The sequence below is a fragment of the Eschscholzia californica genome, unplaced genomic scaffold (assembly GCF_041429995.1).
Source record: "Eschscholzia californica isolate CP2 unplaced genomic scaffold, dmEscCali1.0.p SCAF_5, whole genome shotgun sequence".
Taxonomy (NCBI): domain Eukaryota; kingdom Viridiplantae; phylum Streptophyta; class Magnoliopsida; order Ranunculales; family Papaveraceae; genus Eschscholzia; species Eschscholzia californica.
The window spans coordinates 14,485,525-14,499,196 of NW_028238472.1; the positions used below are offsets into that span (position 1 = coordinate 14,485,525).

General features: G+C 37.9%; 2 protein-coding genes across 3 annotated transcripts; one reads left to right on the forward strand and one right to left on the reverse strand.

Annotated features, from left to right (window-relative positions):
* Positions 1–421: 421 nt before the first annotated feature.
* On the forward strand, positions 422–5,399 carry EMB1138 (DEAD box RNA helicase (RH3)). Its single transcript, XM_086639186.1, has 10 exons — positions 422–991; positions 1,092–1,228; positions 1,320–1,734; positions 2,166–2,264; positions 2,826–3,050; positions 3,294–3,671; positions 4,000–4,143; positions 4,238–4,333; positions 4,513–4,796; positions 5,003–5,399. Exons 1-10 carry the CDS (start codon positions 548–550, stop codon positions 5,079–5,081), a joined length of 2,301 nt encoding a protein of 766 aa, XP_086495312.1. The 5' UTR covers positions 422–547; the 3' UTR covers positions 5,082–5,399.
* Positions 5,400–5,814: 415 nt separating this feature from the next.
* LOC147537324 (VAMP-like protein YKT61) lies at positions 5,815–10,653 on the reverse strand. Of its 2 annotated transcripts, none has more exons than XM_086639187.1 (7): positions 10,316–10,653; positions 8,955–9,158; positions 8,600–8,697; positions 8,236–8,340; positions 7,971–8,036; positions 6,956–7,042; positions 5,815–6,162 (listed from the first exon to the last, which is right to left on the reverse strand). In XM_086639187.1, exons 2-7 carry the CDS (start codon positions 9,154–9,156, stop codon positions 6,112–6,114), a joined length of 609 nt encoding a protein of 202 aa, XP_086495313.1. In that variant the 5' UTR covers positions 9,157–9,158; positions 10,316–10,653; the 3' UTR covers positions 5,815–6,111. The 2 variants fall into 2 exon arrangements, with proteins under 2 accessions (XP_086495313.1, XP_086495314.1); XM_086639188.1 differs by having other exon boundaries at positions 10,320–10,530.
* Between the last annotated feature and the right edge of the window lie 3,019 nt (positions 10,654–13,672).

A 13,672-nucleotide genomic window follows, 5' to 3' on the forward strand; every position in this document is an offset into this window, starting at 1 on the left:
ATAGCCAAAATGGTCACTGTACATGTCTCATCGTCTCTTGCTTCCATTACGAGATGACCCCTGCTTCAGTTAGACGTGAATAACACTTTCCTACAGGGCAACTTAGACGAGGAGGTCTATATGACCATCTCGCCCAGTTTCATTAAAAGTGGTGATAATCGTGTTTATCGCTTGAACAAATCCCTTTATGGTATGAAACATGCATCTTGTCGATGGTTAGCCAAATTTTCCTCTGGCTTACAAGCTGAAGGTTTTGTTCCATCTTCCTCCGACCCCTCTCTTTTTTGTTATTTCTGACGTGTCCCTCTGAACTTGCTCTCGTAAGTGTGAGGGTATTTTGGGTTGCTCAAAGTGACATCGTGTGGGATGCCCGTGTTGGGATATTTTGCAAATATATAGGAAATGGGGCGAAGCAGGAAACGGTGGAACTTTGTAAGGCCATAAACATTAGGTCTGCGCCTTATCATCTCATTTCCTTCTCCTCCTCCTTCTTCTTCTTCAGAAGAGTGAGAAAAAGAAGCTATCTTTTTCTCCTTCACCTCTTCTAATGGCTTCCATTTTAGGCGTTTCTTCTCTATATCAGTTTCACATTTTGACTAAAGGAGGAGCTCCCTCATCTTCCCTCTCTCTACCCTTATCTTCATCATCATCATCATCATCATCATCCAGTAAGCAATTCCACTTGGGAACTTCATTTTTAAAGTCCCCAGTTAAACTCGTCTTCACAACAAGTTTCAGGTCAGCTACTAGCACTAGTCCCTTGTTTCTCCCTCCTTGTGCTATTGCCACTCCAAACTCTGTCTTGACTAAAGAAGCTTTCAAAAGTCTCGGTGGTTTCTCCGACGACCAAGAAGACCTCTTTGATGATTCCGGTGATGAACAAGGTGAACCTGCCGACCCTAACGACCTCGCCATCGCCAGTTTAGATTTGCCTCCACCTCTCGTTGAGTCTCTTGAAAAACGAGGGATTACCCATCTTTTCCCCATTCAAGTAAAAAACTCTTTCTTTATCTATTAATTATGTATCTTATCTTCATTTCTGAATTTCATATGTCTCTCTTGCTTATTTTGTCTTCTTGGGTTTTCTCTAGAGAGCTGTGTTAATTCCAGCTTTGGAAGGTAGAGACATAATTGCTAGAGCAAAGACAGGGACAGGGAAAACATTGGCATTTGGAATCCCAATTATTAAGCGCCTTACTGTTGATGAAGAAGGAAGAGCTATTTCAAGGTACCCATCTTCATTTTTATGCATATATATACAAGTGTCTTTCTTTTTGTCAAACTGAACAAGTCAAGATTGGTTCTTTTTTCGTTTGAAGGCGTTCGGGTCGACTTCCTAGATTTCTAGTTCTAGCACCCACTAGGGAGTTAGCAAAGCAAGTGGATAAAGAAATTCAAGAGTCAGCACCTTACTTGAATACTGTTTGTGTTTACGGAGGAGTATCTTATCATATTCAACAAAATGCACTCGCCCGTGGAGTCGATGTAGTGGTAGGAACTCCGGGTCGTATTATTGATTTGGTTAAGAGTAACAGCCTCAAGTTGGGTGAAGTTGAGTACTTGGTCCTTGATGAAGCTGATCAAATGCTTGCTGTTGGTTTTGAGGAGGATGTAGAAGTAATTTTAGAGAACCTTCCACCTAAGCGACAAAGTATGCTTTTTTCTGCAACAATGCCTACTTGGGTCAAGAAGTTGTCAAGGAAGTACTTGGACAATCCTTTGACAATTGATTTGGTAATTTTCATTCTGCGTTACTTTTGCATTTACATAGTTTTGTTATTTGTTATATTTCAAGTCTGCATTTGAACTTGGCCGTTTTGCGCGTATTATAGTTTTTCTATGTTTTTGGTGACCGTCTGCTGTATCTTCAGTGATTGAGTGTTTTACTATGTCTTTCTTGGTTATCATCTGATATGCTGAAATGGAGTTGAAAATGTAAGTTTTCATCGAGCATGTGCACATGGATACCCTAGACATATAATCATGTAGAAGGAATTTCATCTATGAGGAAAATAAGTAGTGGATATGGAGATACATAGTCTCGAAAACTGAATGTTCATACGAAGGCTTAGGGTGTTCTAAAGTTTTGGACAGTTTTGGGAGTCCTTCAGTTGAACTATCCGTGATATTTGTTGAATTTAATTCATCTCTTTTTTGTCCTATAGGTTGGTAATGAAGATGAAAAGTTGGCGGAGGGGATTAAACTGTATGCAATCCCAACAACTTCAACATCGAAGCGCACCATTCTCAGCGATCTTATTACGGTATCCCATGGATGACCTTTTGTAAATTGATTTTGATCCTCTTCCATTCCAGAAAGTATATTATATTTGATTTAGGAAAAATGATTATCTTATTTGTGTTTATGAATTTCTGAAGTGATTAATCTACTAAGTTTATTTTTTTTTTAGTATTTGATTAGTAAATACTATCTCTTTTGCTAGCTTTAAGAGGGTATATTAGTAGATGTCTAACTTCCTATCTTATTCTTAGATTAGATCGAAAAAAGGACTGACACGAGCAGGTGTAAAAAGAGTTCTTTGTGTGAGCTTCTAATAAAGAAAAGCCCTAGTTAATTCCCATGAGTAAATATCGATCATAAGTTCCCTCAATTTGCATAAGATGTCCCGTCATATAAGCTTAACGTTTTTTTGTGTATAAATATCTCAATTCACACAAATTGTTGTCTCATCCAGTTAATGGACCACAGGATGGTGTATTTATTCCGTTAGTACTTCAGTTAACATTGACTGATTGCCTGCGAAATAAGCTTTGGCATATGCTTAAGCGGCATCTTCCAACAATAACTCCTGTTACCATTTCAGGTTTACGCGAAGGGCGGGAAGACCATTGTTTTTACACAGACAAAGCGAGATGCTGACGAGGTGTCATTGGCTTTAACCAGTAGTATCACATCAGAGGCTCTGCATGGTGATATATCTCAACATCAACGAGAAAGAACATTGAATGGTTTTCGTCAAGGAAAGTTCACTGTGCTCGTTGCTACAGATGTTGCAGCTCGTGGACTTGACATTCCTAACGTTGATCTTGTAAGTCTTTTTTTTTGCTTGAGAATATAAGCCTGGAAGAGGGTAGTCTCTCAAACACCTTGTAACTGTTGTCTCTTTGTTGCTTACACATGGTATTCTCTGTCTTGAGTCACCTGGCGGAGGTTGTACATATTATCTTTCCGCAATATATTAATACGTACATTAAAAACAAATGGATGAACCCTAAATACAAACAATTTGTGAAAAATGATCTTCTCACAACCCTCTTTCTACACGTTGCAGGTTATTCACTATGAATTACCCAATGATCCGGAGACATTTGTGCATCGTTCTGGTCGCACAGGTCGTGCAGGCAAAGAAGGAAATGCCATTCTTATGTTCACTAGTAGTCAGAGAAGAACTGTAAGATCTCTTGAGCGTGACGTGGGATGTCATTTCGAGTTTATCAGCCCGCCTACTGTTGAAGATGTATTGGAATCTTCAGCTGAGCAAGTAGTTGCTACCTTAAATGGGGTTCATCCAGAATCAATAGAGTTCTTTACTCCAACTGCACAAAAGATGATAGAAGAAAAGGGAACATCTGCTCTTGCTGCTGCGTTGGCTCATTTGAGTGGTTTCTCTCAACCCCCTTCCTCCCGTTCTCTTATCACTCATGAGCAGGTAGACTTCATATTTTATTTCTTAACATGGCCTTGCTTGAACCATGTCTTTATGTGCATTTTTTAAAGTTCAATCATCTTAATGGAAACTAAAACGTGCATCGAATATTAGAAATGTAAGCTGTTTGCAGCCTTATCCAGGCTGGGGTTTTAACTTTGAGACATTTTTATCACCGTCTTGATCTGTTCGTGGGGATCATTATCTAAAACTTGGATCTCAGTTGATTGTGCACCTTTTTTTCATTTTCCATCTGCTTGCTTAAACTCTGTTTTCAGTTTTCGTATGATAAAAGACAGATTACTGATTGTCCACTGTCATTTCCATGCAGGGACTGGTAACATTACAATTAACTCGAGATTCAGTTTCTTCAAGGGGATATTTCTCTGCCAGATCAGTCACGGGTTTCCTCTCTGATGTTTGTACTGCTGCTGCTGATGAAGTTGGAAAAATTTTCTTAATTGCAGATGAAAGGGTGTGTATGACAGAATCACAATGATTTTTTGGCGAATAGTACTCTTTTCAATGAATTTTTCCTAGCGCGAATAATAAGGGTTGTCGTATTCCAGGTTCAGGGTGCAGTTTTTGATTTGCCGGAGGAGATAGCTAAAGAACTATTAAGCAAGGAGATACCCCCTGGAAACACCGTATCCAAGATTACTAAGGTTTGTTTGCATGTCCCGTTGTTTTCTTTCTGCTTTAGATAAAATTGGTGGAGTATCTTTAATGTGCCAAGTGTGCTAACAAAGTTTTATAAGTATTTATAGAGCGAATTTTCAGTGTAAGCTACTTAGAGAGCTAGAGGTATCTGAGCAATTTTATCTTTGTGAACAATCTTTTGCAGTTACCGACCTTGCAAGATGATGGTCCTTCGAGTGACAACTATGGTAGGTTCTCCAACCGTGAACGAGGTGGCAGAGGAAGCTCTCGGGACCGAGGAGGCCCAGGAGGGTTCAGAAGTTCTCGGGGAGGACGATCTTCTGATGATGAGGATGGATACAGACGGGGTGGGCGAAGTTTCAGGACGGAGAACAATTGGTCTAGGAACTCAAGAAGCAGTGGAGATGATTGGCTAATTGGTGGTAGGAAACCCAGTCGATCCTCATCTTTCAGAGGCGGCAGGGACAGGTATTCCTAGCTTGATTTACCATAGCTCTGTCCATACTTCCTAGTAAAATCTGGATTCGATAGGGAGCCCTGGTTTCATCTTTCGAGATTAGTTGGAGGCTACCATGGGATCTCTTAACCAGTTCAACTTGATTGTATTTTATATATTCATCAATTTTCACTAAATAGAGTTGTGACCTTCTGACTGAATATTGCTCACATAACAGTGGCTTTGGAGGGGCATGTTTCAATTGTGGAAGAGCTGGGCACAAGGCATCAGACTGCCCCGGCAAACAAGATTACTAGAAGAAGACTATCAGTTTTGATCTCTTGTTTGGCTCTGCGTTTCTACTTCATCAGGGGATGCAAGTAATCCTAGAACCAACTCACGCTCGCCTGCGCATCAAACTGCTGCTGCTGTGGTCTTGCTATTTTGCGTTTATGGACTCTGCGGTGAACAACTTTTGGAGTGAATGTCGGGTCAGTCGAAATTGGGTGGAGGCAGGAGTCAAAACTCACTAATTTTGCCGTCTTTCTATGTCTCCTATTATTAGAAATTAGAACTGTCAGTGACTAAATGTGTTTAGAGCTTGTGTAATTTATAGTAGCATGATTCCTTTCTTATTCGCCTTCAACATCTTACCTATGAAAGAAACAAAAAGAAGCCACTTCTCTAATGCTCATGAAACCATGAAAAGAGTGGTTGTGTTATTCTGCAGCAGGATCTGCACTCTAAATAATTTATGGTTGAAACCTAAAGCAGCAGTTTGTACCGCGGTAACAAAATTCACACAAAAAGCAACCTGTTCTCTCCTACTCTTATCATCAAATTCAAAAAAGAACGGAACATAAATTTTGTCCGAAAAGTCATTTTCCCCAAAGTCTTATTATTCTGCGAAGTTCTGAAGGGACTTTTCCCCGGAATCTTGTTATTCTGCGAAGTTCTGAAGGGAAAGAATTGAAATTGTCAAAATGACGGAAGTATTTCCATTACCACACCTGCCAAAATTTCCTCCATCTAAAGTGGGACAGCCCCGCATTTTCTTAAGAAGCATGTTTATTTGTGAAAGTTTGAATAAAAACAAATACACAAATACATGAAAGTCTCACACGAATACTTAATAAGAATGCCAACCCTAACCGCAGATACCGTAGATAATACATGTTTATATATAAATGGCATCCACAAGTTTTTAACTTTCCCATACGACAAGAAAAGGATATTACAACCACAACCAAAAGTCATTTAAATCTATTTCAAGTAAAACATTTAACACCAGAATGCGAGTAAGTAGTATTAGACAGGTATTCTCCCGAGAATCAGCCCATCAGAAGCCTACAATATCGTACAGCACTGGTTGGTTTTCTTTGCTTGCTTGTAAAACATCTGTTTCAAATATCCATAACCATGTCATTCAGGATTAGCAATGAACCTTAAAATGAAACCACTGCTTCCACAGATTCTGATTTACATTTTTCTTTAACATAAAAGGGAAACCACATGCTCATAATGCGACATCAAGTACCCGCAAGGCCGCAATTATTTCACTACCCATGCTCACTAGGGTACTTCGGACACTGAGGTGGTTGGCCTTCTCACAAGAAAAGGTGGTTAGCCTCCCCGCAATTATTTCACTACCACATGCTTATAATGCGACATCAAGTACCCGCAAGGCCGCAATTATTTGACTACCCATGCTCACTAGGGTACTTCAGACACTGAGGTGGTTGGCCTTCTCACAAGAAAAGGTGGTTAGCCTCCCCGAGAAGGTAATAAATAAGACATGTACAATTCGAGGTGCAAGCCTCATTTTGTGGAGGAGAAGGGAGGGCTTAAATATTAGGAAACTAATATCAGGCTCGAATACTTCATGTGGAGAGAGGGGAAAGTTTAGCAAGGGATCACATTGAACAAACAACATCCTGATAAACGACCTTTTTCCTACTGATATTGGCATTACGAGGTTTAACAGAGAGGCTTAAATAGCAAAATTGCAAAACCAAGGAGCGCTTTGACGTGCAGCCTCATTAATTTGTCCTCAGCAAGCCAAAAAAACAAAAGAATGCTAAACCCGAACTAACTTTGATAGTTGTGTACTTTTTTTTTTTTTAATTATTGATAGTCGTGTACTTGTGTATAGATTAAACTGTGCATGATGGTAACATGGCTTTGACTTCACCTGAGATGCTGCACTAAGATCTGAACTCTTCTCAACTAAGCTATCCAGCTTCTCGCCTCTTGCAAGCACACTGTCAATGGTCTTGTGCTGTGTTTGCCAGAAAAGAGAATAATGAGGGAATTTACTGCTGCCATGCTGCAACTAGTTTTATTTCCAAAGCAACAAAAATAACTTATATAAATCCGGCATTGACATTAAAAAAATCATCATTCTGCGCTTTTCCTTCTACGGCAAATGGAATTGCAATATTTGCTTGCTGCAGAACTATTATTCCTATAAGTAGCCTAACAATATAAAGGTGGTTTTCATTCTATATTCACAATAATCATTTCACAGAGATAATCCCAGACATGAAAACAGGTCCTGTAGTAAAGCATTACTCAGAATGCTCATTTTTTTAAGACAACAATAAGAATTTAATTAGTTGGTGTATACCCTACGAAAATCATGTAACAATGAGATGTTCAAGAATCAAGGATAAGAATGCATCTAAACTTGATGGTTGATCATGCTTAAAAAACCCACTTAATTGGAGCAGAGGCAAGAAATGGCCTAAACCCTTCAGCTATCAGAGTTTGTTTTTGACAGAGACCAGTGATTGATTCATTGTAAGTGAAATATCATGCTAGTTACGGGACTCTTTTAACCCGATTTTCATCCTAACGGGCAACTTTACACTTGAAACTCACTTAATAGTATACATACAAAATGCATCAATAACATATATATATAATATTAATTAGGTAGAAGATAGATGGTTGACGATAAAACCACCAGATTCAGGATTGTTTCGAAGATGCAATGTAAGTGAAATATCATGCTAGTGACGGTACTCTTTTAACCCGATTTTCATCCTAACGGGCAACTTTACACTTGAAACTCACTTAATAGTATACATACAAAATGCATCAATAACATATATACAATATTAAATTAGGTAGAAAATAGATGGTTGACGATAAAACCACCAGATTCAGGATTGTTTCGAAGATGCAATGTAGAGCTCGACACTTACAAGGATAATTTTAGTTTCATCTAATTCCCTCTGAATTTTTAACAACTTATCAGCCTCAGCAGGGTCCTGAAAGAAAAAAATAAAGAAGAAAATGGTCAAGTCCAAGGTTAGTGAGGATTGAAAGCTAATAAGAAGTAACTTTCACTATGATAAATTTGAAAACATAATAAATTAATAAACTTTAAGAAGCAAACAGAAAAAATAATATATTTGATATTGGGTTCATTACTTTTGCTTGCATAGACAGAAAATGGCGGACAAATACCTGAAATTTGGTTAAAGCTTCATTTAAATAGGGCCACGGTTGAGTTGGATCCGCCTGTATAGTCCTCCAAGATTCCCCAAAAGCTTTTTGATATTCATCTAATACCTGCATAGGCAATTTCATTTCATGACATCATAAAATGCAAGCAACAAAACGCTGTTGGGATACTTTAGAGGTAGCTACTTGAAAGCAAGTGAAAGAAGAAATGCGGCCCACACTCATTCAGATCTTTGTAATAATGTGATCTACAACTGGGGCAGTAACACTATGGAGATTTAAGTTGATACTTCAACAATAATCATGAGACCATAAAAAATGGTCAATTTTTCCAGGAAAGGTACATGTTACAAATATAAGTATGTACCTTGTTGAGAAGAGAGAATGCACTTCGAATGGGGTAATGGTCGTCCATAAAGCCAACAGCACAGAGACCATTTCTGTTGTAAGAATGCACCTTGTATTCTGCAAACAAGCAAACATTACTTAAATGGGAAAAAAGTCATTAGCTTTTCGGCCTGATAATTCCATCAATCAAGTGAATCACTGGAAAGAATTGCATCTAATTGTAAAGAATTTTAGTTATTGGGTATCTTGTAATTAAACTTTATAATGTCTATATAAGATTAAATCTTACAAAGATCAACTAATGTAATCAATATTGAAAAAACACCAAGAAATCATAATTGGAAACCCTAAAGAAGGATTGAAGAAAAGGGGACCTTCGTGTTCGATGGATTGGCGTTGGGAGGGGGGAGTTCGTTTAGCAACGGTGCGTCCGAAGAAGGTAATGAATTCCTTGACACCAGTCCTCTGAAAGTAGCCAAATTGGCTCACATCTGATGCATTCGCTAGGATGATAGGATCTGGTCCAGAATCTCCCCCATTGTTGCACTTGAGTACCAGAAGAGCCGTGATCTTCATCCCTGCAACAACAATTATATATAAAACTAAACAGCCTAAAAAAGAAATTTCAGACTTTTATCTTTTCTTCCTCCGTTCGTGATTTTAAACCCCCTTCTCTTTCGAAACCACGGGCAGAAAATCCCAGGAATCCGAGGAAAATAAAGCAGCAATATGATCCAGAAATCACCACCCATTCCAATTTTATGGTTTGTTTAAAGTGGAATACATATCTATATTTTTCCATTATATCATTACATTGAATATATCGTAAGGGTGTAGTATACACATAAACTGTCACGGAAAACAATACGTTCCAAACAAGTCCTGAACTAAAAATATTTTGTTATCTCAATGTTAGAGTGAGTGGTGTGTGTTTTGTCTCATAGTTCCAACCTGACTCGGGGCTCATTTGGGTACGCATATAGCTTATTTCAAAAGCTTTTTGTTTCAGCTCTTAAGCAAAAATGCCTATAATAAGCTATTAGTTGTTTGGCATAACTTAATAAAAGTGCTTTTACAGCTTCAATAGCTACAAGATGACTATTGATAAGAATAAGCTAAAATCCTTGCTATATTGGTGTTTTATCAAATTTAAATTGAGCAAATAATCAATAACTCGAAAGTTTGATTCCCTAAAACACAATGGTATCTTGCAAAATAGTCTATCAATCATATATATTACTGCACTCCTTGTTGTTTTATCAAATTTCAATTGTGGAAAAAAATCGAAAAGTCGAAAGTTTGATTTACAAGATTCCCTACAAACTTTTATTCACAAATTGAGCACCAAATTAACAAACAATAATGAAGAATCATTCAAAACAATCTCATTCCTCAAAAATCAAAAGATCTCTTAGATTACATATCAATAATTGGGGACGTGGGTTTGAGTTCAAAAAACCCATGAAGATCCACTCAAACCCCAGAAAAGAAGAAAACAACTAATACCTAAATACCTTACTTTTAATCCAAAAACGAAAAATTTCTAAAATTCAATTCCAAATCGGGGTAATTTCTGATTTTTACCAAAACAAGAAAGAATTTCAAAAGATCTATTGATTTTGGCTTTCAACGTGATAGAAAGACCAAAAAAACTTTGAAAAAAATAACCTAGAACCAAGAAATTAAATGGAACTAAGAACATCAAATGAAAACCTAAAAGAGATCATGAACTTACCAACCTACAAATATACAAAAATCCGAGTTGATGTCTTCTGTGTGATTATGAAGATCAAGACGTTATTTAGCTAGAGATCGAACTTCCAGAACAAGTATGTTATGATGATCAATAGCTTTCTTTCCCAAACCTAGCATGACGAAGAAAAATAAATTCTCTCTCTACCCTAGTTGTCCGGGAAATGATGGTTTTTCTTTTCGCGAAATGACCCATGTGTCCCTGAATTAGCTTTCTGGAAACGCAATAAGCAAAAGCCGCGAGAATCTGGATTCTGCTTTTCAATGAAAAAGGGCTTTTGCTGCTCAAACAAACTGTAACTTTTTTTTAACCAAAGGCACATCATTTTTAATAAGCACTGAAAATAAATTAGTAGCTAGTTTTAGCTTTTTCTAAGCTGAACCAAATGAGACCTCACTATGTTGTATTAGGCGTGACGCGTGAGGGCGAGGCGACAACTTTCTCGCCTGGCCTCTAAGAGAGGGCCTCACATAATGGCAGGACTTACCCACTTTTATCAGCTTTCTCGCCTCGCATTGCATGATTCCAAGTATCAAGTTGCATTCGTGCTTCATCAATCAACATTAAATGATCCCGAAATTCCAATAAGAGTATCATAAGTGCAAGCCAATTTATAGAAGATGAAGAAATTGCCTTGAACTCTTGAAATTAATCAATTAGGACAACAAAGGGAGGAGAAGAGTATGACTATTGAGCAAAAAGTATTTCCTCTCTCTACATGTTTGATCAATTAGGGTAAAGGAGAAATTGATTTGGTTGTGTTCGAGTTACCATTCCTCAGTGGCGACGATAAAGATATGAGGGTTACATGCAAGACACTCCGACACTCAAGTCAGTTCAGTGTTGCAGGTTGTAAGTCAATAATAGAATGGTAAAGACCAGATTCCCTTTCGAGACAAACATGTGCCATTTATATAGGTTTGCATAGCGGTAGTGAACCATCGGCTTAAAGGAGGTCTATCGCAGGACCGTTAATTATAAAATTTTTCTAATCATAACGGAAATGATCGTGTCTTAAGATAAGGCAGGAGGATATTCGACGCTATCTGGTCTTCCGCGTAACTGACATACTTTTGCAGACTTTTCATTTCAAGGCTAAGGTTGCAGAGCTGACTCAGATCCACCCTTCTACTGACTTTTAATCATGACAAAGCTCAAGGTTGAAGAGCTAACTCGAATCAGATGACTTCTTGACTGGTCAAGGCTAACAATATTTGGCTTAGCACGAGTCCCCCTCTGTCTCACTCCTTGGCAAAATGCATAGATGCTAAAAAATAGACGAACTCAACCGTTTAAACGAAAGTAAATATTTTTATCCCATCTTTGTGCATTCACGTCAGTTGCTTATTCTTCATTAAATCACTCAATTTGAGGTCACGGGCAAGTAACTTTTTGTTATTCCACTGCTCTCATTTTTTTTTTTTTTGCATAAATCAACAAGCTTAAGGGAGCTTAAACCCTCACAAAGGAACTAACAGAACCAATAGAGAAAAACTAGCCACATGCCGCTACAACACCCATAAGGTCCCAACGACACCCTATTAAAAACATGGTAGCCAATACGCGGACAACCGTTTTTCTTATATGGACAACTATTTTCGGGCCCGATGCGAGTCAACTATACTTGACTTAGTTGACTTTGATTTAATAAGAGGACAACTCCATAAAGTCTTAAATACTAATAATTAGTAACTTGTGGACTACTAACAAAAATAATAGTTAAAGATTGAAAACCTAAACCGTCTTCTTCTTCATCTTCTTCCTTCTTCTTACTCTTATTCTTCTTTCTTCACTTCTACTAAAAGTAAACTGTAGTTTCTACCATTTTTTTTATCAAACCCTAGATGGATGAAGAAGACAAAATCTCTTCTTAGTCTTATTCTTCTTTCTTCACTTCTACTAAAAGTAAATTGTAGTTTCTACCATTTTTTTTTATCAAACCCTAGATCGATGAAGAAGACAAAATCCCTCAATCTGCACCTGAAGAAGTTTTTCCGGACGTTTCTATAATAGGCATTAATGAAATTAATGAGGTAAAACAGAACATAACTTGCACGAAAATCTGGCAAAATCGGACAATTTTCCAGATTTTCGTAGCAACTTAGCTTCTGTTATGCCATATTTTCGCAGATTTTCTGCGAAAATATGGCATAACAGAAGCTAAGTTGCGACGAAAATCTAGCAAATTTTCTGATTATGCCAGATTTTCGTCGCAAGTAATGTTCTGTTATGCCATATATTTGCACAACCCCAATTACCAGATTCATCTTCCTCTTCACCATCGTTTTAAGAGTCGGAACCAACAAATCCATCTTCGTCTTCCACATCTTCTCTGATTTTCTCTCCCATCAGTACCATCTTCTTCTTCATGGTTGGTTTTAGAGTTTTAGGGTTCTAACCTTTATCTTTGGGAAGATTCTACAACAACTCCCTTGCCTTTGTTTGATGCTATAACCACCAATATTGCTTCTCCAAGGAATTTCTCTCTCTAGAAATTTGGGTGATGATGAAGAACAAGTAATAGAAGAGATGAAGACTAACTAACCTAGGATTTATGGAGAAAGAGGGAGGTCATCAAATAATACATCTGATTCTAAGAGGACTTGAGTGAAAATAATAGAGAGTTGTCCCCTTAGAAACTGATGTCCATATAAAAATTTAATTTTTTTGCGTTGTCCACATATGATAGTTGTCCATATAAGAAAAACGGTTGTCCGCATATTGGCCACCAAAAACATATGATCCCACAAATAGATTACAACCATAAGCTAACCAAGGCAAAAAGAAAAATCAGCAGCCTATTACTACAAGCGGTTTCTAATGACCCCCTGACTGTCCTCCAAGGCCACCTGCTGCATATCAGCTCCCAAGTCAGTAGCACACATAATCTCCATGCTCTCCACACTCCTTGCTTTGGACAAAAGATCAGCCAGCATATTTGTCTCTCTATAAACATGCTCAATGGAGATGACATCAAAATCATTCTATTTCTCTTTAATCCTACGCCAGATAGTTAAGGATCCCCAAGGTGGAACAACACCAAGCTTCCCCACCATCTCAGAAGCCAATTTAGAATCAATAGTCATAACCACCCTTTTGTGCCCATAAGTAGAAGCCCACTACAACCCAGCATCAATCTGTTGGAGCTCATGATGCAAAACACTAATTGGTTTAGTCCCACCAGCAACAACAACAATAACAAAACCAGTACTGTTCCTCAAAACACACCCAAACCCAACCTCGTTTTCACTGAAAGCCATCTGTGTTGATCATAATGACCCACACCTTAAGTATTTTCCAAACACAATGAATAATCACGGCATGCCTACTAACAAATTC